The sequence below is a fragment of the Sphaeramia orbicularis genome, chromosome 6, assembly GCF_902148855.1.
Source record: "Sphaeramia orbicularis chromosome 6, fSphaOr1.1, whole genome shotgun sequence".
Taxonomy (NCBI): Eukaryota; Metazoa; Chordata; class Actinopteri; order Kurtiformes; family Apogonidae; genus Sphaeramia; species Sphaeramia orbicularis.
The window spans coordinates 18,829,522-18,857,148 of NC_043962.1; the positions used below are offsets into that span (position 1 = coordinate 18,829,522).

General features: G+C 41.3%; 1 protein-coding gene across 5 annotated transcripts; it reads right to left on the bottom strand.

Annotated features, from left to right (window-relative positions):
* Window positions 1-373: 373 nt before the first annotated feature.
* mtss1la (MTSS I-BAR domain containing 2a) lies at window positions 374-26,655 on the bottom strand. 5 transcript variants are annotated; one of them, XM_030136717.1, is made up of 16 exons: window positions 26,068-26,136; window positions 23,171-23,232; window positions 22,984-23,057; window positions 10,856-10,940; window positions 10,533-10,624; window positions 10,378-10,452; window positions 9,892-9,900; window positions 8,774-8,931; window positions 7,070-7,177; window positions 6,608-6,705; window positions 4,826-4,958; window positions 4,021-4,095; window positions 3,666-3,821; window positions 3,150-3,320; window positions 2,204-2,369; window positions 374-1,901 (listed from the first exon to the last, which is right to left on the bottom strand). In XM_030136717.1, the coding sequence occupies exons 1-16, from the start codon at window positions 26,134-26,136 to the stop codon at window positions 1,096-1,098; spliced, it is 2,337 nt and encodes a 778-aa protein (XP_029992577.1). In that variant the 3' UTR covers window positions 374-1,095. The 5 variants fall into 5 exon arrangements, with proteins under 5 accessions (XP_029992577.1, XP_029992579.1, XP_029992580.1 ...); XM_030136719.1 differs by lacking the exon at window positions 9,892-9,900 and having other exon boundaries at window positions 1,096-1,901; window positions 26,068-26,655; XM_030136720.1 differs by lacking the exon at window positions 3,666-3,821 and having other exon boundaries at window positions 1,096-1,901; window positions 26,068-26,654.
* Between the last annotated feature and the right edge of the window lie 972 nt (window positions 26,656-27,627).

Genomic DNA, 27,627 nt, shown 5'->3' on the forward strand with positions numbered 1-27,627 from the left:
TGGAAATATGCCACATTACTCCTATTTTATTGGTAGTAAAATCTAAAAAATTCAGGTTCAGATAAAACTAAAGCACACAGACCACTGGACAATTAAAACTCCTGTCATGGATAAATCATAAAACACTGATTCTTGTAACTGCAGTTTAAATAAACTATATAGTAAAAATGTAGAGCCAGAGGAAATATAACTCTATAAAGTTCAAAACTTCCAGAAATCTAATGAGAAAGAAATGTTTAAATAAAATGAAAGAAAAAAAAAAAAACACATAGTAAAACTAGAACAAGTGACTTTTTTTTTTTATCATTATTATCCTTTATGGATGTTGTCAATGTTCAGCTATGTAAAATCTTTCATGTCTCAAAAAATATACATGGTACACCTCTTAATTCATTAATACAGACTTTACATTTTTGAGCCATTTAATAGTAAAATGCCTGTTTAATTGCAGAATATATTGACAATACAGTACAGCAATAAAAAACACTGCCATATTGTTCCTATTTTACACTTCGACTTAAACCTGTTCAGCTTATGAAACAAAACAGTTATACGTTACTTGTACATTAATGATGATGAGAAACACAACATACAGACAGGCTCACAGAGCACTTCACCCATCACTTTCCAATCTCAGGTGACTGTTAATTTAAAAAAAATGCACAATATTATAATAATCATAAGAGCAAGAACAAAGACAGAGCGTCCGATCCCTACAGCAGTAACTTGTGGTCACTGGGTCTAAAGGGACAAACTGGGCTGAAATAACTGGTCACAGAGGGAACAGAGATGCACAGCCACAAAGCCCACAGACAAAAACAAAACAAACAAAAAAAAAACAAGAGAAAAGATTAAAAACCAAAAAAATATGGATTACTTTGTATGTACGCAATACATACATGACATGAAATGACTTGACTGTTGTCCATTGTCACTCATTACTCGGTCAACTGGCCTTCATTCACCACATGTTACATCCTCTTTGTTCCTTGTTCCTCAGAACACATGTATTACATGAATGCTGTTGCATTTCAACACAAAGCTCAAGTTGTAAATAAGGACACCAAAGCTGCTCCGTCACAAACCTCTCCTCAGCTACCGCAGGATCCTGGGGGCTGACCTGTCATCAGTCACTGTTTTGCGGAGCTTCACACCTCGCCGTATAGACACCAGCATATCCACTTCCTCCTGAGTTGAGGACAGTTCCTGGGGCGCATACTGAGTTGGATCCCCTGGTAGGGAGCTGGGGAAGGGGAACTGACCCTCACCGAGGGCATGAGCGCTGGCTGCCAGCTCCCCTATCTTCTCCACCAGGCTGTGTCGGTTGGCAGCGAGCAGAGGGTCCTCCTCAGCGCTGTGGGCCACCATGCCGGGGGTTTGGTGGGAGTAAACAGTCCTGTCAGCCCCTCCACCTCCTCCACAGCCCCAAGCTGTGTCTGGAAGGCTCATTCTCTTTGGAGAAGCCCTTGTGTAGTCACAAGCAGATGGATCATCGCCGTATAAAAACTCCTCACTGCCTGAGCGATGCTGGGATGGGCTGGCATACCCTGGTGAGTCTGGAACTGTGGGAGTCTTAACTGGCACGATGGGGGGCCTGATGGGAATAGGGCCAGATGTAGATGGTGTCCGTCTCACCCCAGTTTTGGAGGATGGTGTTCGGCGAATAGTGGCTGTCCCTGAGGCAATGGCTCCTGCGCTGTTTCCCACTGCGCCGTTTGGAGTTCCCTGCAGGGATTTACCAGCAGGCAGACCTGCTGTGCTGGCGGGCCTCTTCGTTTGGATCATGCGGCGGTAGCTCTGAGCAATGTTGCTGTGGCGTGGAATGGTGGAGGACTTGTCAAAGTCTGCCTGCCCTTCACTGTCAGCATCTCCATTGAGTGAGTAACACTCATAATCAGAACCTACAAGTAACAACACATGAGTATCTGCTTTTCCACTGATTAATAAAGAAAACTGAAAACAGAAAGCTTTTGAAGAGTTATTTTTGCAGCTCTTGAGCTTAATTACTTAATCATGTTGACACTGCAGTGCATTGAGTGCTACACTTTCATCACCACAGAAGTGGATTAGAATGACAAGGAAAGTAAAATAGAGTCCACATTAGAATTCATATAACACATTGAAAACAAAAAATTAACAGTTGGTCTAGTTTATGTTGGAGATGTGTGCTTCATGTTGAGAGAGTGTGTTAGGTTGATGTTACCTTGCGAGGGTATAGTGTCCTCAGAGCATGATGGGGTGTTGGTCTGGGTGCTATAGCCGCTGGAGTACTGCAGAGAGTCCCTGCTGCTTTTCTGCTGCTCCATACTTAAGCCTCGAGTCAGAACCATGGCCAGAGTACTGGCTGCTGGAGAGAGCGGCTCGCCATGCTAAAGCACAACAAACACACACAGGGAAGAAATACACAAAGATTATAGAGTGTGTGGCTTTGGGGGGAGATCATTCTTCACTTACAAAGTACTAAATTTAACTTTCATTTGTCATTATTTCTATTAATAGGAAAATGAATAATAAGAATAAGAAAAGAGATTTTAAAAAGTATCTGTTAGTGCATGTCTTCAACACCACAGAGGAATGTAGAGAGAGCGAAGCTCATCTGTCATTTCTGAAATGAAAAATGCCTTTTGTTTTGTGGATTTGGAAATAAAAATCAAACCATTATTCTTGTCACTATCATTGTTCTTCTGTTTTGTTTTTATTGCAGCTGGCATCAAAAAAGTATTAGGGTTTTTTTTGGTGTTTTTTTTAATCTTGAGAGGGATATAGTGAGTGGAGTTTGATACTATGCTGCCACACACAAAATGATGGTTAGGATCATATCCAGGCTGGTATATTTAACATAGTGAATTAGTGAATTACTATCATGCATGAATAAGTAACTTATTGGTAATCAGTACAAACCACATGTATTATCAATGAAGAAACAGAAATGCATGACAAAAATCGCACACACGTCCTTTAGGGACCATCCAAAAATGTTTAAATCATGCTTTCATGGACACTCATGTCTTTTTAAGAGGAGCCAAGTTTCCACTAGCACCCCCGTTATTTACAAACCTTACTGCAACATCTTTAGATATATATTTCACCACACTACATTTATAAATGTATACTGACATTTACATTTTTATTTGCCATGGACCCCTCACCTTGGCTGCTCCTGTGCCAATTCTTCCTCTGTGTGGATCCTCTGGCTGCATCCCAGAATACCCCAGTGGACTGGGCGGAGCTTCAAGTTCTCTCATCTTATCCATCGACTCCCTCCTACGCTGCAAAGTGCTGGCCAATGATGGCTCACAGGAATTCGATTTGGCCCAGTCCTGCAGCAGCAGAAGCAACAATCAGACAGTGCTCCCGCTGAGCATCTCCACTCTTCGCCACCCATCAGTGGAACAGCCATCCATTAAGAAACATGGAAGCTGTTCATTTGGCTCATGAGGAGGTTAGATGTTGAGGATGCTGTATAAGCAGACTACAGTAAGCTATGTCAGTGTTGTTAAATGAAATTGCCAACTCAGTTTAACACATCTTTGTGAGGAAAGACTGAAAAACTGAGCATGATGGGTGATTGTGAGGTTAATCTACCCGCTGATTAATGCATGGAGGCAATAAAACACAAGAAGCAAAGAAGCAACAAAAAGGTAAAACTGCAAATAAAAACAAACCTTCCAGCTAGGAACCTTTGATGTGGGTGAGGGGGTGTTGGATCCAGGGGAGTGGTTAAATGTGGGGGACGCAGGAAGTATGACAGAGAGAGGCCTGATGGTGCCAGTGTGAGAGAAAGCAGGGCGGAAGGTACCGAAGGATGAGCATGAGCCAAACTGCGGAATGGACAGACAAGTCTGAGTCAGAGTGCTCAACATCCATGAATAGTCCACGTCAGACTGCAGCTGTCAAGAACAGCCCACAGGCCTTTTTAAGTGTAGATAACAATGAGTCAAATTTTGTGCACGTCTGTGAGTGTTTGCGTGTGTGTGTCCAGTTAAGCAAGTTGATTGTTGAGATGCATGCAGTACTAACCGCCGTGGGAGAGTTGCACTCGCTGACAGACTGGCAGGTTTCTGAAGCCTCAGAGGAGGCTGAGCTTGTTGATTTCTGGGAAAGGGAAGATGGAATAAAAAACAGTGTAGGGGAGAGGATATGGAGGGGAAGAGAGATAGATAGAGAGAGAGAGAGAGAGAGAGAGATGTAGGTGTGAGAGATGAGAAACACATAGGAGGAAGGTGAGACTTGGAGTGTTGATGAGCTTTAGGAAAAGGGAGGTATTTTCCCCTCTGAGGGGATCTATAGACCATAGCTTGGATCAAAAATAAAGTAGCCTGTAAGATCATTTATTCAGAAAAGAACATTGCATCAGCCAGTGTGCTGCTGAGTGTGTTCTGTACTTGGTGCAAACTGTTCAGACCGTGAGAGTCTGAATAACTTTATCAGTCCAGTGGGATAAAAATTCAACACTAGCAACTGATAAAGGTCTATTGCAGCAGTTGATACAAAACCGAAGAGCTCTTTCTGAATTTAGCTATAGAGCTCTTACGCAGACTATGAATTCATGCCTGAAATTCAAGCATGAATAAAATGATATCCCAAGCTAGACTGTAGGTGTCAGGCAGAAAAGGACTGATGTCAAAATACATGAAATATTGTAGATCTACAGTGACAAGAAATGTGTGTTGTAGCTGTGTCACTCTGCTGTGCAGCTTTGCCGCCTGAGGAATCTCTGGAGCTACAGTGACAAGTCTGCCATGTTTCCTGTTTTGCTACAATAAAATCACTCGTTGCTTCATGATCAAAGAATAAACTTATGTTTCATGTCTGAGATTGCTACCTGGCTGGTAATGTCAGAGGGCATGGGTGACGGAGGCTTCGAGTGGGTGTTGGCATCCTGGGAGACAAAGCCTGAGTCGTGGGAGGAGACGCTGCTGAGCCGATGAGCTCCTGCAGAGGGCATCTGGAGAAGACTGTTGACAGGATATCACACTGTGTCAGCGCAGCTCAAAATAAGCACAGAAAACAGGATTCTGATTGAGGTTGAAACACGCTTTTCTCTTATTTGTCATGAAAGTTGTTTTAGGAGAATTTCTGTGTAGGCTACGGGGAGAAAAGAAATAAAAAAGCTACATGAAAAATTCATCACAAAAACTGTGAACATGGAGTCCAGCGGTTTGTGAACATTCTAAATGATATCATTGATCTAAATTTGGTGCATCAAAGAGCATTAAAAGTTATCGCTTCTTTGATTTTTCTTTCCTTCTGAACATTAACAGCTGCCTTTGTGTAATCATACCCTTATTTTCAGTCGCCTGCTCGGCCATTCTCACCAAGTATTGCTCCTCTTTGTCGCACACACATTTTAAAATATGTAACTTGTGCAACCTTCCTTTTGCTCTCTCTCTGGAATAAATCTGACGTTATCGTTTTGCCTTAATCCTTGTCCTCTAGGATGAGGATTACTGTATGTAGGAATGAATAAACTGGGAAATGCAAAACATTAAATATGCAACCAAAGATACTCTTTGTTGAAAAAAAACTAGCTTTGTTAAAGAAAAACAAAAAAAAAAAAAAATCACACCAACTGTTGTTTACAGCCTGGTTTTAAACTGATCAGTCACAAAATAGGCAACTGTAATGTAGATAATGAAAAAACACTGAAAATAAGATGTCGTGTTTATTAGTATAAAGTCTCTAAAAAGGAATTGCAGGACTGTTTTAGAAAGTGATGACTTGTGATACTATAATTTGGCTTCTGAGTTGTGCTTTGTCGAAAATTTTTTTGTTTCCATACTTAGCATGAACATATACAGTATATAAGAGAGAAATCACCATTAGCCGTATGAATTCATGGGTTTTGGTGTTCACATTGGCTCATGGTTTTCAGACTGTCATGTTCGACAGCCATGGACCTAATCTGGCTCTAAGAAGCTTGAGAACTGAAAATCTGCCAGCAGCAAGTGCTGAGAAGCTGCCAGGATACTACTATAACTGTCACTGGTAGACACAGCTGAATGTGTTTTAAGGAGTGCCTCTCTGTATATATATCTGTATCTACAGCAAGTTTTAAATGTTACTGTGTGAATTAGTGGGTAAAGTTAAGACATAAACTGAACATATAGCTCATGCAACATTTAATCAGGGTTCCTACAGGTTTCTACAAGTAAAGTTTAAGACTTTTTAAGACTACTTTGAACAGAATTTAATGCCCATTTCACAGCCATACTGGAAAACATTTGTGACTCCTTGAATTTTGGAAAATGTACTTATTTACTCCAATGCATTGATTCTCACTGTTCAGAGTCATTTCTCACCGGGGGCAAAGTTAGCGATAATTGGTTCCTAATTTCAATATTAACTGTCAGGTTGAAACTGAAGGAACTGAGTTGACTAACGTTACTTTCTTTGCAATTCGGATATTTAAAAGACACATGTAAATACAATACAGCCAACAAGTTGATGGCAACATAATTTAAGACCTGTCATATCAAATTTAATACCTTTTAAAGACTTTTTAAGGTATTAAATGCAGATTTGTAAATTCAAGATTTTCATGACTTTCTAAGATCCTGGTAATGAGTATGGCTGAGTATGTTTTGTGCATATATGCACTATTTACCTGCACATGCTGCTTTTTCTGGAGCCGGTGCTGCTGGGGGAGGATGGAGGAGTCTGGTAGGACCAGCTATAGTCTGAGCCTTTCAGGTCCCGAATTACCTGCAGCAGCACATGATGACATAATGTCAGACTATTAAAATGGGACAGCAGTTCCTTACAAACACAATGGGGACAGACATGGGCAAAGTAGATAACAAAGTAAGTTTTAATTAATGGCTATGTCTGAACTTCCACAACACCTTTTTTTTCCTGTAGGCATTATAAGAATCCGTGACCCAGTGTTAAGATTTGTTCATGTTGTTAACAGAACCAGAGCCATTGGAGCAGATGATTTTTGCAAAGCATATTCTCAAAAGAAATAGACAACTTTTAACATAGAAACTTGCAGTAAAATATCACGTGAGTCTGTTGCCAGCAGCAGAAACTCTCACTGTAGACGAATGTTAGGACATGCTGTTAATACCTGCTCACTGGCTGGTGGCAGTTTATGTGGGTCTTCAGTCAACATTGTGAGGTCATCAACAATGGCCTGTAGATGTGTTGTCTCTCCCAACATGGCAATCTCCACATTCTACAAAAAACATGAAACAGGATGGATTTTTATTGCAATCAACAGTGGACAATCACTTTTTCACATTCTTAAGTATTTGTATTTTATGCTTCTTTATACTTCATTACTTATCAGAGAAAGGGGACATACTGTAAATTCCACTCCACAGTATTTATGTGACACATGCACATGCTTGTTACTTCTTTCTTTTCTTTTTACTTTGCTAAAAAACATAGTTATATGGTATGAATCTGTACTGTAATACTGTGTAATCTAAAATGGCTCCACATGAAGTATAACATTTAACCCATAAAGACCCAAACATCCAATGGCAACCAAAATCATCTACCAATATATAATGTTTAAAAACTTCTGATCCACTAATCCTATCAATCCATGTAAATAATTGGTGTAAAATGCAGTTTGTCATCTTTTCATAGTCATTAGATATGACCCATTTGGACATTCAGAAGGTCCGTAGTGAACATGGAAACACCATCATCTTCTACAGCATTGATTCATCAGTAAAACCCATGGAGTTGGATCAATGACAGTGGATGGACACATATGATCAATTAATGATATAGTTTACTGAAAAAGTAATTATTTCTTCTGTTTTCTCTGTTTTTGATATAATAACCCTAAACTTTAATCTGAACTTTTACAAACATCTACATGATCAGTGAATTAAATGTAGGAAAAAAACCTGATTTTCACTTAAGAATGCAAAAATACTGAGCATAATATTAGAATAAATTATGATAAATCACTAAAACAAAAGTTCGTAATAGAGAAAAAATAGTTTGGGAACTGCCACAAAAATAGCACTAGGTCTTTATGGGTTAAACACTTTTTATAGAAATGTGAATTTTGTGTAGACTATATAATCAAACTGGATCATGAAGCCAGTCAAGCTTCAAATCTCTACTTGTGATGCAATGTAGAATAATTTACATTTTGTCGTGTGAATATTCAATGGTGACTCAAAATTCAATGGTGACTCAAACAGACAATGGTGTTGAAAATGATGCAACAGAGTTTTAAAACACAATAATGATGATACAGTGCAGTTTTATCTGACTACTTGTATTAGCTGATGAAAAAGTAGCCATGTGCAGTTATATAGAAAAATGTGGATAAAGCATATTCAGACGTTTCTTGATTGGTTGTGCATGACTGGTGAAACATAATTGAATCAAATTGTGAGGCCTGGGAAGATTACACCTCTAGTGTATTAGCTGGAGGTAAAAACAGAATAATATAATCTTCTATAATGATGTAACACATTGAAATGAGTCATTCTGCATAATGTCTGCATGTACTTTTGTTACATGAAAGTAGGTGCATTTTACTGATATTTTCTATCCTCTACTTAGGTAATATGGTGCATTCAGAACTTTCATTCATGTATCCATGTATTCTTTTACCAAAATACTTAGTCCTCAGGAGGGTCATGGGGGTATATCCGAGTGGGAGAAGGCGGGGTACACCCTGAACATGTGCTGACCACTGCACCACCATCCTGCACCACATTCTAGTATGTCTACACTGCGGTATTTCCATTTTTTTTTTTTTTTTTCACAATTACAAGGAGAACAAAGGCTCAGTGTTCCTCACCACAACAGGCTGCAGCAGGTTAATGAATGTACAGTAACGGCTTCTCTCTTCCAAAAGAGCTCTGCGCACAGCCTGCTTCTCCGTCTCCTCCATTAGTAGGTACAGGTCGCTGACATCCTGCATAGCACTGTCCAGCTGTGGGCGTAGATTACCCCGGCCTGTGCAAAGTAAAGATCCACAAGTACAAACAAGAGGGAGGAAGAAGTGAGTGATAGAGGAGGGTTGAGGAGTTAGAGAAGAAATTAGGAGGGGAAGACAAATGAAAACAGAATGGAAACAGGAGATGGGAGGGGGAATTTTAGACCAAGGATGGAGAGAAGTATTCACAGTGACAGGAAGAAGGAAAGAGTACAAAAGGAGATACGATTAGAAGACTTATAATGACAAATAGCTTGTAAACTAAAAGGTCAATGCACTAAGAAACAGATGGTTCATGGACACGGAAATGAGAGGACACTGACACATTTCATCAGACACGAGTTGATGCAAAGCAACTGGTGGTAACTTGAAGATCCTGAAGAAGATGCAATTGGAGAAACACTACAGAATGTCAAAGGTCATTCAATAAAGTGACACTAAATGACAGATGAAGGCAGAAGAATGAAGTGTGAAGAAAGGATGGAATGAAAATGACAAACTGTCGTAGACATTCACTGCCTTAGTCTTAGTATTTTTGGTTGACATTCATTTGTTATACATAAATCTCCATCTGACTGCTTGTCAGTTGATAAGTTGTTAAAACAGAGGTTTGGGTCGCAGCAGCCATTATGAAGCCAAATGTCAGGCTATGACAAAGCAAAGCCACAATTAGAAAGAATGAAAGGCTGCCATGCTGATAAGCTGCCATAAAATGTCAGCTACTTTTTCTCTTGGAAGTCGTTTATAAAATCAGAAAGGTTGCTCTGACAATTGAAAAGATCTGACAAAAACTTTAAGATGTAAAGCGGGTACATTTGTGTATAATGTATTTGTTGTTGCTGCGGTATTAACAACAAACAGATCGCAGAATTACAACTTTAACCAAAAACACTAAGATAACAAAGGGTTTTCTTGATGATGATTGTGATTATGACGCTTTTGACGGCTTTCTTGATAAGGACGAAGCACAGCGGACATACCTATGAGCTCTACAGCCAGGGTAAAAAGCCAAAAAGAAATAAAGGAGGGGTTTCACGAACAGGCAGGAAGAGGAGAAACAGAAGAACAGCAAATGTTAGCTGTTTATTTGCAATCAGGGCACACTGCACATGCAACTAGCCCCTAACCTTGGTGTAAATCCTGTACGAAAATAAGTGTTTCAGTGCATCAGGGAGTAGTAGATAATGCAAGCACGGGCAGGAAGGGTGATCATTTGCTTGATTTATAAGATAGAAGCTGATAAATCATCCAAAGCTGGAAAGGAGCCATTGAAACTGTGCCAGAGATTTTCATTTGATGGAGTTGTCGTTTCCTCTTATTTACTCTAGATGGCACCATTTCAGTCTAAATCACAGGCCCTGATCTGGAGCCCACAGCCAAGTAGACCTCATTAATAAAAGCAATAAAAAAGTCCCATGCAGTGTTTTATAATAGACCCATTCATCACAAGGAAAATTATAACTCACCTTTTCTTGCTTTCTTCTGGAGTTTTATAGTATCTAATGACTTCCTTTTGATTTCCTGACGAGACCTCTTGTATTCTGTAGAGAGCAAAACTCATATAATATCCATGCTCAAGAATACTTGTTTCATTCCAATGTTTGTGTTTTGTATTGCTTACCTTTGGCATGGTCTTTGTCCAGCTGATTGGCTGTCTTCTTCCATTCCTCTATCCTGTCCTGAAGTGGTGTAACCAGGCCTTCCATAAGAGCACTACAGCAACAAAAAGAGGCGACATTGGTGGAGAGAGCTGGAGAATGGGGGCCATAACAAATAGGTTTATATCCACAACACAAAAACATTCACTGAGGAGAGGCACAATGGGAGGAAGGTCAACAGAGCCGAGATGGGACCCGGGAACATAATAATCCCCTCAAGGTAAGAGGAGAGCGAAAATTGCAATGTACGAGAGGGGAAAAAAAGCAAAACACAGGTGGCACTTACTTGGTAAAGTGGCGTAATTTTGCCTCAATGCTGCGATGCCGCATACACATCCTTGTCAGAGCCGAACCGATGTCCCTGGTGGCACCTTGGAACGACAATGCAAAAACAAAGCAAAAACAACTTGTCACCCACGATAGAAGAGCTTGGCATTACAAATCATGAATATGTCTCTTGGCCTGGAAAAATATGATTTTCTGAGAGCAGAGCATTTGGAAAGGTGTAATCCTCTCCTGTCAGACAGATTAATCAGAAGCTTTTTTTTTTTTTCCCCCTGCTGTGGAGTTGTTTCCATAGCAGCCACTAGGCGGGCAAGTGGAGAGTGTACAAACCCAGCTGTCACAAACCAGCCTGAAAACTAAATTCTACATTCCATCACTCTTCACAAAACTCTCATTTTTCCCTGTGATACTTTGAGATTGCATGTATGTTTTTTCACCACAGTGTGAATAACAGCTTGTGTAAATTGGTTACTGTACTTTTCCTCTCAGCAGAAGTGTAATTAAATGGGGTCTTAAGCCCTAAAGCCTGGCCTGGCCCACTGTCTCACTGATGGTTCACAGGATGGTGTAATATGTGGCAGCACTGATCCGGTTGTAATCTGGGCCACATAGGGCTAATCTGAGGGTCTCCTACCACACAAACACACACACACATAGACACACACACAGACACACACCAATAGAGAGTGTGAGAAAGAGATTGGTTATCTCGCAACAGCAGATAGACCCCCATGTATGATTGTATTTATGTTTTGTGGTGGATTGTTTGAGTGTGTACAGGTTATGTCCATGTTTCTGTGTGTATGGACAGGTGGTATGATTTACCAGCCCCCACCTTTCCCCAAGTTCTCACCCCCTCTATCCTGGAGGGAAAAGGAGGGAACCCTGTAAGGGGATATCCCTCTATTCTTCCCTGCCTGCTCTGCCTTTCCTGTGCTCTGTTTCCTAAACACCATTCATGCAGGGCAGACAGAGAGAGTGAGGGAGGGAGAGAGAGAGAGTGAAACTGGGACTAACCTTCACTCCAGAACAGACCAAAAAAGAGTGATGCACAGAAAGAAACACAGGACTAAACATAGCTGAACAGAAATCAGACTGTGTGAGGAGTGATCCAGATGGTTGTCCGGTGAGATCTGTGCTCTTTTCCAGTTATCAAAAAAAGAAACTAGGTTAGCGTCTCCAGTCAGTATCACGTCATGCTGTGAGACAAAAACCATCCACACCACAGGGCTCCCATCACTGTCAACTTCAGTAACTGCTGCACTAGTTCAAAGAAACTCTGCGAACAATATCGCAAGGAGACGTTTTCAGATGTAGAATAACTCGGGTGTGCTTGTGTGCTGTGAGGTTGGGTGTCTGCACTGAGAGATGGGAGGGGGCGGGTTAGAGGTGAAAGGTCATCCAGCTGCATCACACACAAGCGTTACACACAGCAGGATATGACTGAGCTGACATGTGGAAAATATTCGCTATTAATACCAAAGAAAGGTGTACATGTTTAAAGGGTTGATGTTGGGTATCTGTCATACTGAAGCCTTTTTTCACAGAGGTAAGTGTTTCATAAATCCAACGTAAAAGGTCTGTGAGAAAAGCACATTTGTAATTGACATGGAAAACACAGGCACGCATGCAGGGCACGTGTGCAGGTTATGCATGTCTCCTTTTTCTCCTCTTAAAAGCATTACAAGAGGAGTTCACAGCTGTGAATCGACTTATGCAGGGTGGGGCTACAGAATGGATGGAGACTGAAGGGGAGACAGAGGAGAGGGGTCGTAATGTGGGCTTTTATCTCTATAACAGACGTTCTCAATGTCACCGTCAGCCATCCCCCACTCTCCTGTCCCATCCACACCTGCCAATTTTCCCTCCCTCCCTCTCTCCTCTCCACTCCTTTTCCCTCCTGTCTCCTCCTCTCCTCCTTCCCTTCCCAGAGGAGGATCATCTGACAGCTACATCCTGGAGAGGTCCAGAGGCTTCCTGCTCATGTCCACGAGCCCCGCTGACCTCTGGCCTCCACCGGACGGACAGGGACAGAATGAGTCACTCCCTCTGCGCCCTGTGAGCACGACTGTAGGGACTGGACATTCATATACAAGCTGGCAGAGGAGGTTTGGTATTATCATTAATGGAAACTATCAAATTCAAATCGATCAAATTTATTTTTAGCGTCACATCCTAACAAAAGTTATCTCATGACACGTTACATTTAGAGCCTGTCTAAACCGGACTCTTTGGCCAGTTTACAGAAACCCAACAGAATCCTTCAGAAGCAAACACTTAAATAAAAAAATGACAAGTTCATCAAAGGCAAGGGGATAGTGTTTGAAAGATTTTCCCTTTGTGTACTTTTGTGTTTTCTTTCGCAGGAACAGCAGTTTTTCTCATAGAGTCAAAATAACTGTAATAATCCCATGTCCCTCTAGCTACCTCTATTTCCACCTCCGTCAGCCTCCCTTCTCTTGCCACATGTTCTGTCAAACAAATAATAAAATAAATAAAAAATAAAACAGAAAACTGTGGGAAAAGCATTTTCATTAAAACAAAAATGAAACAGTAACTAACTGAAACTGTACTGTTTATAAAAGTAACTGAAATACACTAAAAGCTTGTCTTTTTCAACTTATTTCACAAATAAACCTAATAACACATTAAAACAGACTGGCATACATACATTTTTATGGATGGTTCATCTGTTTTAAGTTAATAAATTATTTTCTGACTTTTCTGAAATGAGTCTCTAGCAAATAGCCCATAATAGACTAAAATGAACACTGACACTAAAGTAAAAGTCAAACTGATAATCAAATACAAACTAATAAAGTGACAGTTCTGCATATTTTGTACAACTATGAAAATACAATTGATGGATATACAGCTATCAATACCAAACATTATAGCCTATAGGAAACAGACGATTAGTGTGTAAGATCTGGAAAAGTTATTATGTTGCAGACCCGGACCTCTGGGGTGCAAAGGGAGCAAAGTCGACCTCATAGCAGACACCCACACGTGCATGAATGAAGCAAAACACAGACTAGAGTGGAAGAGGGTCATTATGCAACCCAGTCATATATTTTAGAACATGAAGCAAACAACTAGAAGCGATTCCAACACAGACCAGAAATGTGTAGTTCATTATGTCGCTGAGGTTCATGGCGCCTGGGTGAGTAGATGCGTTGTACATAAATATAAAAGGCCACCAAACCTGCTGTGTTGTGGACTACATATGTTGGTGGGAATGTCAAGTCCTCTGTGTTGGGTTTTGGTGGGAATCTTAAGCTCCAGTATCCAGCACCAGCTCAGTGTGGTCTAAGCGTTTAGTGAGTGGTTCCTTCCAGAGCTCTGGTTCTGATTAACTCCCCTGGTTCCTCTGGGAAGGAGGAGCATTTTAATAGGTCTGCTTTATAGGGGGCTCTCCTGCCAGGAGCCGGGAGCCAGAAGCTAAACTGCCACAGGCCTCATTCCCTGATGTCTTCAGCATGGGAGCTTAGTTAAACTATCTCCCTCTTTCAGCATCTAAACCCTGCTGCTCAGCTCAAATTTCATTACGACTCAGACTACTGAATCAGACGGACGTTCTGCTGAACTTGGCAGCTTTGTTATTGTCAGCGGTGGAAACTAATTAAAACGCATTTACTCAAGAACATTATTTCAGCATTTCTATCTTCTGCTACTTTTTATTTCTACTCCACTACATCTCCAAGCCAAATATTGCCCTTATTAGTCCACTACTTTTATTTGAGCTTTAGTTACTTTTCATATGAAGGTTTTACATAACAGACAAAATACTGAGCTTTTAAATTCAACATTTTTATGTTTTCATCAGGGTTTGTCTGTTTGTTTGTTAGACTGTTAGCAAGATAACTCAAACAGTTATGGATGTATTTTGATGAAATTTTCAGTAGATGTTGATAATGGCACAAGGAACAAGTGATTAAGTTTTGGTGGTGATTGGGGGGGGATCTGCGCTCTCCCAGTGCTTTTCTAGTGTTAAATATTCAACTAGTGTGTTCCAATCACTTTGTCTTACAAAAAGAAGTGTGATGTCAAGCTCCCTGTTCAGTAGTCTATGAAGTGTTAACAAATCCACTATTCCACTACTATATTGATTTTTCCCTCTGAACTTCTCACATTGTTTAATTTACATAAATGAACAACTCATGCGATATCAGTCAGACCAAACAAGTACATTTACTTCAACTACATTTTTCTTTTAATACTTATGTACCTACATAAGATTTTTCATGAAGGATATTTACTTGCAACCTTCTTCTTCTGGGGGTGTTTTTTATTGAATAAGCAGAAATAAATAAACAGATAAGAGAGACATACAACAAAAGCGTTGAGCCAAACCCAAACTGAGGCCGTTGCGGTCCATAATCGGAGTCTTAACCCCAAAAGCCACAGATGTTCCCTACTGCAACTGGCTTTTAAGCTGAATCTGCTGCTAACGTTCCTCTCTCTGCTTCCTGTGTCAATAAAGTATGTTTATGTGGGCTCTAGAACAAAAAGGTACAGAACATCCTCACGGTTACAATTCCAGGAATATGAGGTCCCTTTTTTCACTAAGCTCTCATACGGCTGATGCTTAGCTGAAGGAAATTCCATCATCCGTGAGACAACAGTTATTCCTCACACTGGCACCTTGGCTGTGGACCTAACTGCGGCTGGCACAGACAGTTAAGCCTCCTGCCTTTACCCTCCCTTATCCTTTTTAAGTGCTACAGAATGTGAACTGGCAGGGACACAGCAGAGGCCACTGATGGATGAAAGGGCCCGGGGATAAGAAGGGAGGAGAAGGGAGGATGAAAGAGGGTATACACTGTTGAGGTACTGGCTGGGTTCAACCAGTCACGGGGCAGAGGACGTGTTCGCTGACTGCTGCAGGTGCAACGGGCACCGACAGGACAAACTCTCCCACAGTGGGTAAGCTCTCACAACTGCAGACTGCAAAGTGTGAGAAGTCGGTACATATAATCCCTTCCAAAATCTTCATGCAGGTTGTGTGTTTTCCTTCATTTCTTACAAAACAAATGAGGTACTGCGTTGATGTTTTTTTACTCAGCTTCACTGTTCCCCTTTAGTCACCGGTTGAGGAAATACGGGGTTGAAATTTTGTGATATATAAACCTGATGAAACGTCACATCTTCAAACATTTATTCCAAGACACAGCTGGGATTTTGATGGCATAGCTCAATGGGGTATCATAAATAAAGCACAATCTCCTGTGTCTGCTGCTTAGGGAGCAATTGCTTCTGATGAAGGAAAGAGTGGTAGATAAAACATCCGTATGCGGACACTGATGGTGGAACACTGCTGTACATCGGCAGCAAGAGACTTACACATCCAAGTGCAGTTGCATAAATTGTTGATGACAGAAACTCTCCAGAAATTCTTTAATGTGAAATGCGGGTATATTCACATTTTATCGAGCATTTTTTCAATATTTTACTGCAATGTTTTGTACTGTCTTTTATATAGCGGGAGCTAAAAGGGGGGGGGGAAGTAAAGTAAAAGTCTGGCTCATCCAGCTTTCATATAAATAATTAATAAACAAAAATGTGTAGTTGTGTAGACTTAGATGTACAAGTATGAAGGCAAGCCAAATAGGGGACATATTGTTTAAAGTTAAACTAAAACTATCATCGAATTATAATATTCATCAGATTTAACTCAAAAGTTCATGTTTTTTGTGAACATTCATTTTTAACAAGAGATGCAAATACCTGTTATCACCATCATCATCATCATCATCATCATCACTTGTTCCTTACAGTTATTTTTACAGTTTTAAAATGGTTAAAGTTGCCAATAACATGAGTCTAAAGTAATATAATTCTGCAGTCCATGTGTAGTATGGACATTGAAATAACAATGATATAAAGCGGTGAAAGTAAGAAAAGCAGCAACAAATGTAAGACTAGTTGCATTTTAGCACCAAATGAATGAAAATATGTTTTCTTACATGACGGTATGTTTATGTTCTATATGTATTGTGTGCCTGCACTAGAACTCACAACAGCATTCAAACAGTGTGTGTCACTTCCTTCCATGTGAATAGTCTCTTTTTACAAACAACGACACTAATGAAAGGCAGAGGAAACAGCCCTGAGATCAATTGTCTCCATCACACACATACACACAAACACACACTCATCCCATTGTTGTCTGCCCAGACAGTACGCACAGCAAGTTTCACCTCACGACCAGAAACACCCACACAGATTCAGACAGACGTCGGTGTGTCCCGAAATGGTGTAAACATGTTCTGGAGTGCATTAAGATGAGACGGAGGAGGAGGAGAACAAGGAGGAAGGGGTATTTACTGCAGGAGAAGCTTCCTGCTGCTAAAAATAAACGCCACCCCTTGTCCAGATGTGCTATTCATCAAGAATGAAAAAGCAGAGAGAGAAAATGTACAGATGAACAGAAAAAAGAGATGTTTGGTCTTACGCAATAAAATGGAAAGAGCAGAATACACAGGGGATTGTTTTGTACTTTAGCTCAAAGGTGGACGCTGGAGGATCCCAGATGTTACTGAGCTGAAATGGAGCAAGACGGACAGCAGTCTGTGAAAAAGCGCAAGGCCCTCAAGTTCAATCTGATGACTCAGACTGTCTTATTTTACACCTTCCCCGATAGGTCAAGTTATGTCTGAGCAGCAAATGCTCTGCCCACTCGTCCACTGTGACACTGCTGCTGCTGCTTCTCCCTTCATTTGCCAACAACCCAGTAAACAATGCAAACAACACCACTGATGTTGCTCAAACAGACTTTCACATCTTTCAGCACCTTCACCTGTATCTTTTTAGCCTGAAGTTACACTTGGGGAAAGTTTAATATGTGACTTGGAAGACTTTATAATGTCCAAACTCCACTAAAACAGCGAGACTATATTTAAAAGTCTTGCAACGTACTGTACACAAGGACAAAAAAACAGTTTTGTCCATGCATAATTTATATATCACTGTGTCCAAGCAATATTTTGGTCCTAGTTTCTTGGTATGTTGGAAAATTGGGGGGTAAAAAAAAGCCAATTATGTATAACCACAGCTCTTGTGACTGAAAGAATCACAAGAGCTCATATGATCTCATCGGTGAACTTAGATTCTCAGCAAATTCCTCCAACTGTTTTCAATCAGCCACCTCAGTTGATTGAAACTATGCATGTATTCCTTTCGTGCACTCTTTTAATGTCCTCCCTTACATTCCTCTACCAGGTCTCTTTTGCTCTGGTGTATTTTTCCCTCCCCCTTCCAGCTCCCTTCCACGCTGAGTTCATGTTCAGGATATAGCTGAACACAGTGTTCCACTCGAAGTCTCGTGTTTGTCTTCTTAGTTTGGTATTCGCCCTCAGAATGAACGTTATCCAAAGTCAAAAGAATTCTTTTCTCTCCCATAATTTTTTCCCCCCTTTTCGTCTGCTCCTTGCATCATTTGTCCAGCCACTTCACCTTTTACTTTATACACACAGTCATTATAATAGCTGGAAAACATTCATTTGTGGGGAAGCCACACTGAGTTTTGAGGTGAAGCTCATAAAAGTCATAGGGAGCTGTTGGAAAGCACTCAGCTCTATCTGACAGCTGAAGGGGAAATAAGAAGTTCTTGTCAATACTTAATATGACCTTATGGGTGGAGGTCAAGAAATACCTGAACAGCCTTGCACATACTCAATAATGGCAAATACTATAACGGCAAACCACAGTGCATTCATTCAAGTAACTTCATGCAATGGCAATGTGTGTACATAAGGCTGCACATTTTGGTCAAAACTATGCTTTGGAGAACATTGTGAAATAATAATCATATGGTTTCATGTGTCCCCTTACTTGGTTATGAAGGAAAATCCACAGATTACTGTTGCTGTTTAAGTTGTTGATATAAATTGCTGTGTTGCTGCGTGACTTTCTCTTCACATGTTTTACACAATACCACTTTCTACTCATATGTCACTGAGCTTGAATCCAAAATATTACCATACCATATGGTCATGTAACCATGAACAGCCCTCGCTCTACTGCCGACACAAACATGAACTAGTTATCTCTCTATTGGACATGGTAACAGAGCTGACAACATACAAACCAATAATAGTTTTGTTTGTTTTCCTTAATTACACACTTGCACTAATTGTGTAGCAGTAGCGTAAATGTATATACAATCAAAAACATTAAAAATTGAAGTGCCCGATAAGATGCACATCTAAGCTCCCTGTTCTAATACATGGAACACAATACATGCTCCTGTCAGGCTTCTACATGGAACATCAAGCTTGATGGATGTAGGGGCAGGTCACATGGGCCCACTCTCATTATTTGACATGTCCGTAAAATAGCTGCACGGCCGGGATGGTGTAGAGGACAGTAATCCCCTGATCTCGCTCTGCACTAGGCCATGGCCACATCGCTTCCATGCCAGGCCGTCCAGATGGCGGGTAGGGATATCCATCCCATCTGCCAACCCAGAGAAGCACAACCACCAAGCAGATTACTGGTTCGCTGACACACTGATCTACTAGCATACCTCAATTCCTCTACCTAGTATGGACAGTCTGAGCAGAAAGGAAGACAGACAGAGTGAATGTAAGGCTGCGTAGTATTATGGTTGACTCCGATTGTCATGTAGATGCAAAAAGGAACCATAGAGTTTTCAGGTTTTGTCAGCGGTGAACATAAACTTGCAGTGCATCACAATCTGGCTAGTGATCCGAGTGTGGATTTTTTTTAACATAGGGTGGCTGATCAGGAAGTGAAGGGAAGGCAGTCTGTGTCTGTGTGTTACAGAGTGGGGCTAAGAGGATTAGCTAAACGCCTCTGCCTAGCCTGGATACCCAGAGCTGTGGAAATCCCACTGCAACCACAACCCCCATCCTAGCCAACCCACCCCCACTAGGGCTCATGTCACTCTCTGAAAAATATAGAGCCTGTATCTCATACCCTGATGGACCATTAGCCTTGGACTACTGGCTCTTTGACCTCAATATAATTCTATGTCCAAAAATGGAAAAAATGAAGTCAACCTTTCACAGAAGCATGTTATACACCCTGGCAACAACAAAACATGAAAAAGACAAGACTGTTCTCCAGATATGTCCAGTCTTATTACATACACGCACAACAATTTAATACGAATGACAAAAACGCTCCAGACAACACATCATAAACCTTAAAGCTGACTATTAAAACAATAAAACACTGGTGGGCCTTAAACTGAAGCCCAGGAGCGATGGGTGACAAAACATGAAACATTTATCTTTAAAAAGGCAAAATTCTCCAACCAATATAGACTTTGTGGTTGGGGGATCTTTATTGAACCCAGATGCTGGCTGCCAGTCCACAGAAACAGACAAGCCTTTAGACACAGATCCATCAACAGGACACAGAACAGCTTAGAGAAACAGCGCTGTCAGAGACCGTGCCAAAACGCCTGGCAGCCGACTCCTCCAGCTGCTTCATAAAACACAGACGCTGACGCCATGACCGTGACCATAAACTCTAAAAACGGACATCATAAGCGCGAATGCAGGCCTAAGGCAGTTTGACACAAGAACATGCGGAGAGAGAAGGGAGGCTGACAGAGGTGGAAATAGAAGTAGCTAGAGGGACGCGGGATTATTACAGTTATTTTGAGTCTATATGAAAAACTGCTCTGCCTGCGAAAGAAAACACAAAACTACACAGACAGAAAATCTTTCAAACACTATCCCTTCGCTTTTGATGAATCTGTCAAGTAACAATGCAGGGCGGGAAATGTTGCTTCACTTGGCAAGGAAATGTGTGCAGTCTGGCAAGTGTGTGTGAGAGTTTAAAAGGTGACGGGGTGAGTGTGTCGGAGGTAGACGAAAGGAAGCAGAAGAAGAGTACGATTAACCATCCAGCTGTGCAGGCAGCTGCAGCCTCAGCCCCAACACCAGAGGAGAACTGGGGTGACAGCGACGACAGCCAGCAGCGTATGTATGTGTGTGTGTGTGTGTGTGTGTGTGTGTGTGTGTGTGTGTGTGTGTGTGTTGCCCAGGATCCACTCCCCCGTGGTGCAATAAGCCCTATATGTCTGCACAGAGACACAGTGCAGACAGACAGACCCACATTCACACACATGAAGAGAGACAGATGAGAGCTGTAAGGAAACAGACACAGATGTGCAAAAACATGGGATGAGCAAGTGATATCTGAAAAATTCATACTGCACTGTTTCCTGAAAAATGACAGCTAAGCAATGAGATAATAATAGACAGTACAGCAAACGGAAATGAGGAGAAAACGTTAATGTATTTAAGCTGATTACTTTTACTGTTGCAGCTGTCATGAAGTAAAAAATAGGTCCATGAACCCTGCAGCCTGGAGGTTAAAGGTCGTCCCAATCAAGCACATACCAGCCACAGTAAATATTGACATTCCTCCTTCCAAATTAATTGCTGAGGTTCGAAGCCTGCGAGGGCTGACACAGATCCCAGAGGACAAACAGGGTGGAAATCCTAAGTGTATAAAGACTGTGAGTGTATATGAAATGTACAATTCATTTTAGTGTTTAGTTTAGTTTAATTTGTATTGAAAATTAAGATTTATCCTGGTAACTAAATGTGTATCAAATAAACCTATCAATTGCTGCTTCCAATAAATAACTTACCAGTATTTTTTTTCCAACATAAAAACACCAAGCTGTCTGTTTCCACAGATTTGGTGTCAGGATTTGCTTTGACTTACGTGATAATAACCCAAATGTTACTCTCAGTGCTGGGTCAGATAATAAATAAATAAATAAATAAATAAATAAATGAATGAATAGTAATCTGATGTAATTGGTATGAGCTACAGGAAGCAGTAACAGGAGATGGCTAGTGGTCGAAAAACCAAAAGGAACAGGTTCAAAACAAACTATTAAATGTCTGACCATTTTTTGGAATGTTTGATCTCTATCTGTAGCTGAGGTTGTTTTTTTTGTCTCTTGACTTGTTGCAAAGTCTCATCTCTTGCTATTTCAATCACGTAGTCTCTGGCCTGAGAGAAATGACATTAATCCTAAAGTTAATGTCTCTGGTAGTGAAGCAGAAGAGCGAGTGGGCGAATGAGTGACACACATACAGGGATTTTACGCATCTATAGCTGTAAAACTCAATTTGCCCTTCGCTCTCATCTCCTTCTCATCTCCCGTTGATCCATCTAAAATGCTCTTTGCCTTCTTTAACTGCAGACTCACATTTTCTTTGATGTCCACCCTGCTACGGTCTATACCTGTGATTTATTAAAGCCGTCTGTTAGCAGCTAGAAGGCTGACCCCAGACTACCTTGTGAAGAAGTCACGCACTCACATCAGGAATCATTTATGATAAAGTTATCTATCTTCAAAAGAAATGAACTCCAGGAGTAAAGCAGGTGAATCTGTGAAGAATACTGAAGTAGCATTGAGTGGTCAGTAAGGAGCAACTACCGCAAATAGTTTAAAAGCATGTTGGGATGTGACCTGTAGGGTCAGGTGGCCGAGTACCAGCTGTCACACTTTGAATATCTGCTATGTGTGTGTGCGTGCAAGCTTTCCTCTATGTTTGTGCGATTGTGTTTGCCTTTGCACGCTCGTCCATGCTCACAGGGTCTTTTTGACCTACATACTGCTCTCGACGATCAACTCCAAAGAAATCTGTGTTAATCAGCTGCCTCTCTGGTCAGTCTGTCTGCTGCCAGTAACAGAGTGACAAAGCAGATCAGCAGACCTCATTAAGAACAAAGAAACAATGCGCTAAGATTTTCACTTCTCTGAGCTGCTACCCCCGCTTTTGTCATTTTAAGAATTATGTCTTAAGAAGGCACTGGGGAAGAGTGAATGCCACCCCTCCCCATCCAGTGCAGTGAGTTTTGGATCATATTTGTGTGGACACTGAGAAAAGGAAAAGAGATAAATGTGTTCCTTTTACTTTTTTTCTAACATTTTTCTGACTCTAATGTTGAAACACCTTTCTCCAAAGAAACTGCAAGTTCAATGTGTTACTTTGGAGAGTGAATTACACCTCAAAGAAGCTAATTTTTAGGAAGGCAAAGATATCATGTGCAGGGATTACATGTACAAAAGAGAAGGCAAATGTTTTCCTGCTAGTTAGACTCATTCAGATTCATTAGACAACTTTAACCCACCTCTTGAGTTGGTAGCCATGTCTGCCACCTTCTGAAAGGCATCTAAAAAGGCCACGGCAGCCAGAATTGTTGTCCTGAAAATACATCAGAATATGTTCACTAAACCATGGCTGTATAAAAGGATTTGTAAAGATATTTTTTCATCAAGATTGACTATTCATTGCTATTCAATGGGACCATGTCTCACCTGAGTTGAGAGTGCAGTTTTGTGGCCTTGGCACTGAAGTCTTCCCACACAGGGTAAGAGCTCTGATAAGAAAAGGGAAAGAGATAAGTCAAATAAATGTCTCACAGACAACACTCTGTACTCACTGTGCAGGTAAACATTCTCAAACACCCACACTGTATGCATACATATTCAGAAAGACACAGTGTTTTCTCTAACAGATTAAAGTCTAGTAGGAGATAATAAAACTTCAGTGATAAAGTATGTCCTCTTTATTTAATACAATAGTAGAAATAAATCAAAGAAGGATTGGCTTCTTACTCCAGGGAGAAAAACAGGGTGGGGTATTAGCTCTGTGCTCTAACTTGTCTTTAAAAAGGTCAGATGATTTCTCAGGGTACAATTATGGTATTTTTGTCCTCAATCAACCTCAACTCTTTCCACTCTTGTGCATCACTGTGAGCTGTATGTGTGTTAACTTGACTGCAGGTCTGTTATATATGCATGACCTACATGAGCTCTCAAATCATCACTGTTTATATGAAAAGAGCAGGTAGAAGGGCTGGTCTTTGAAAAGATCTGGATTGCATTTTCCCCAGGATCATCTCTTGCTGCCTTGAGCTATGAGATCACAAGCCAAACATAAAACACATTCTAGGCTAGATCCCATTAGGGAAATACTCTTGAGCCCTGGAGAAAGGAGAGGAAGGGCATAACCCCTGTGTGCCTCTCTGATGGAAAGGAGCCAAAAGTGGCCACACATCCACACTAAATATAGTGACTTTGCAATCTGGAAAGAGTCTTGTTCTTCATCACATCTGGTATAACCTTCATTCTGGCAATGACAGCGCTTAACTCTCAGCTTCAGGGTCTTCTCCAGGATCAAGCCTCTGCCTTAAAAAGTGATTTAAGAGGTATCATCCCTAACAAAAATGTTTGCAGTGAACCTCCCAGCCTCGCTGTCTGCACTTGACTCCGACAGGTGTCTAATTAGCTTGTGTGGCCTGTGACTCCCAAGGGCAGGAGGGATGCGCTGCCAAGACAGCTGAAGGAGGAGGGTGAAGAAGCGGGCAAGGAGAGCGGCATGCAGAGCAGCAGGGGTGCACACATTTCTGTCTTCATCCACACCCAGTGGCACCAAGGGAGGTGAGCAAAGATGGAGAGGAAGAGAAATCCTTCCTGTGACTCTCCATTTAAAACTCTCATCAGAGTTGAAATACTATGTTCCTCAAGTCACATTCTCTACATCTGTGTGCGACACAAATCACTGCTGACAGTTGGACTAATCCCAGAGATCTTTAGCTGAATCATTTTTCTCTTTCTCGTGCTGTGCCACCTTCTGTGCCACCTCCTACACTTTTTCTCCTTTTACTGCTTCCACCATCAGTCAGTTATATAACCAACAGGTGCTGTTAATTCCGAGATATCCTGTGTGTGCTATCAAGAGGCTTCTAAGTACCATTATGTACAGTGTACTGTGATTCTGTTCACTCATATGTATACAATCAGTGAGATCAGTACAGGAAAGCTGCACTGCTGTGTTACTCCCGGGGGGTAAAGCTGGTCTGACAGGCTGGCGTGGCCCAGCCAGGCGGCAGGAATGAGGTCAGATGTCTGTCTCAGACAGTGGACATGGACACTGTGCTGACTAAGGGCTTCAGCCTCATTCATCTGCAATGCTTATCAATACACAGACTGCCTCTTTCTAAGAGCCCCTGTCTCTCTGACCCCGGCATGAGCACAGCACAAAAGGAAATATATGAAACCAAACCAGAGCTGCCAATAGCTGAGAGCTGCTTCATCTGAGCCTGACAAACAACAGCCGAAAATAGTCTGTCCAAAGGCACCATGGCCTTGTAATGGGAGATCAATAAGAAATCTGTTTGGATGAACATTATGCCTGATGGTGTGCTTATTCACTGTTAGTAACACTTTATAACACTGGTGTCCTTAACAATGAAAGGCTGTGAGTTCCTCCAGACCAGATGAATACATTCACACTTTCCATCTGTTGCCGTGAACAACAACAGACCACCCCGGTTCAACTTCCTTGACTTGACCCCTCCCCCAACACACAAACACATAATGTGTGAAAGATAATAGAATACATGTAGCACATGCTTAAGAAACTATTTAAAGTATTTATGTTGGAGGTGAAGACAAGAGATTACAAGAAATTAGTCATTTCAAGTTTCATACAAAAAGCAACACAAGATAAGATAACACAAGTGCATTCAGTTAATGAGAAAAAGGCCTGGATCAAATACTTAACTACATTGTGCTGAAGTAGTGATTTCCTGTCACTAGGCCAAACATAAAGAAACACAACCCTTAACAGTGCCTGTTTCAGGCCAGTAGGGTGAGGTGATGGTTTTTTTCCCCTTCATTGCATCCTTCCAAACAGAAAACACTGACGGTTGGAATAAAGGAGTTGTTTGGGGTCAGCTGGCCAACTTGTATTGTATACCTACACACAACCAACATTAGATGCCACTTTGGTAGGCTTTCACTTTTCTTTCCCAGAGCTTTTGCAGAATAAAAAGTGAGATGTTTGATGACATGGACTGATCATGAGGTTAAACGCATGGACCAAACTGGCCTTTAACACAACAACATAAGGTATTTTCAGTATGAGAAAGTATCGCAGCCCACTTCAATAGAAACAGACTGTGATAAGTGGATGGAAACAGCAGGGAAAGTGTTGTTAGATGTAACGGTGTTTGACAGACCTGCTGCACATTAAGCAAATAACACAAAGGGAAACATGTTCATCTCTCAATTTGTCCTGAAGCGGCGTTTTCAGTGGGGGAGGACCCGGTGAAAGAAACAAAGGCAGTAAAAATATGTGTGTGATCAGCCATCACACACTCACAAAGGTCACTAAAAAATCCACATCTACTTTAATATGTATATGTTACCTTCATGTCGTTTACGATGGCCTGGAATAATCCACCTAGCGCTCCACACTCTTTCTCCACCGACTCCATGGTGGCAAAACAAAACAAAAAGCTCGTAGAAAGACCAAAATCAGACCAGATATCCGACTATTGGAGCTTTATCAAACATCAGACATGGAGATTGTTGTTTAGTTCATCCGCCCTTCGTTGTCCTCCACTACAACGCGACCAGAGGAGAGGATGCGAAGCTGCAAAGCCCGGAGCCAGCAGCCTGCGGAGCGCACAGACAAAAAGAAATGTGCGGCTCGATGGCACCGGGGGCCGCGCACTCCGCCGCCGCTCGGACGCACAGGACGGATGAACTAGAGCCGCAAAACGTGGAGGGCACATGCACTGTGGCTCCTCATGATCACCGCATTTGTCTAACACGAATAACGGAGAGATCACAATTCTAGGGGGAGAGGGCAAGAGGAGAAGGAAGAGGAGGAGGAGGAGGAGGAGGAGGGGGCACCACGGGAGACGGGATCGGTCGCAGGTCTAAGACGCGGGGACGCGCTCCGTTGTCAGTAGCGCAGCAGATGTCTCAGAGCTGGAGTCTCCGTAATACGATCCATGGGAATGGAAAGGGGGCTGGTCAAGGTTTTTTTTTTTTTCCTTCGCATATAGTGGTAAGTAGGAGGGGACAAGGAGGAACACCCCCTTCTTCGCTCCCTCCATGTGACCCCTCCTTCCACCCATGCAAACAAAAGTGAAGCCCCGTCCCCTTCGTCGAACAATTGCTACTGAGATGCAAAGGAGGATTTCCTCTGTTTCTTATGTGGATTCATACACGCGTCTGTTAATGATCATTTGCACCACTATGACTGGATCTGAGTTGTTTTCAGGAAACAGTAGCATGTGGGTCATCATCACCATATAAAGGTTAATGTCTTAAAACAGGTCAGCAAAACAAAAGGCAGGGAATGTTGATTCAGTGTTTATTCAATAAAAGTTCACCTGATTCAAAAGGCCTATATGACATAAGGATTTAGAACTTGTCTGTCAAACTCATTTTAGTTCAGGGACTACATACAGCTCAATAAGAGTTGAACCCTTTCATGCATGAATTATGAGAACCTTAATCAAGATTTTTTTTTTTTTTTCCTGAGTGTTTTTATTCCTCTTTAGGCATGAAAAAACAATGTGATTGCATTTCTTTTAATGAACCTTACAAAAATGTCCACTCAGCTGGACACCATACGTTTAATTTTTGAAGCAAAGAAACATGCATTTACTGTCATACTGTCTTGAAAACTATGAAATAATTTTTTTTAAATGCTGCTAATCTGATGTTTTCTCACATTTTAACATACTATAATAGTAGTTATTACTCAAATAATATGCAAAAAACAACAAAACACAACAACAAACTGTTAATTACAGTCTAATAACAATTAGCAATTGATTTACACTCAAATATGTTGCTACAGATCAGGTTTCTCAAGAACTGCAAAGTTACAGGAATGGTACGAATTGCAGTGTATTATGGGATGGTGCATAAGTATCCACTGTGTTGGTTGATATGTAACTAAAACAACAAAT

What these genes read in the sequence shown, in the direction of transcription:
- mtss1la (XM_030136717.1), bottom strand. Translation starts at nt 26,136, where the DNA reads ATGGAGTCGGTGGAGAAAGAGTGTGGAGCGCTAGGTGGATTATTCCAG. An exon ending in CCATCGTAAACGACATGAAG is followed by an intron (nt 23,233 to 26,067) that starts GTAACATATACA and finishes TTTTCTTATCAG; the next exon opens with AGCTCTTACCCTGTGTGGGA. An exon ending in AGAAAAAGCAGCATGTGCAG is followed by an intron (nt 4,959 to 6,607) that starts GTAAATAGTGCA and finishes TCCTGTCAACAG; the next exon opens with TCTTCTCCAGATGCCCTCTG.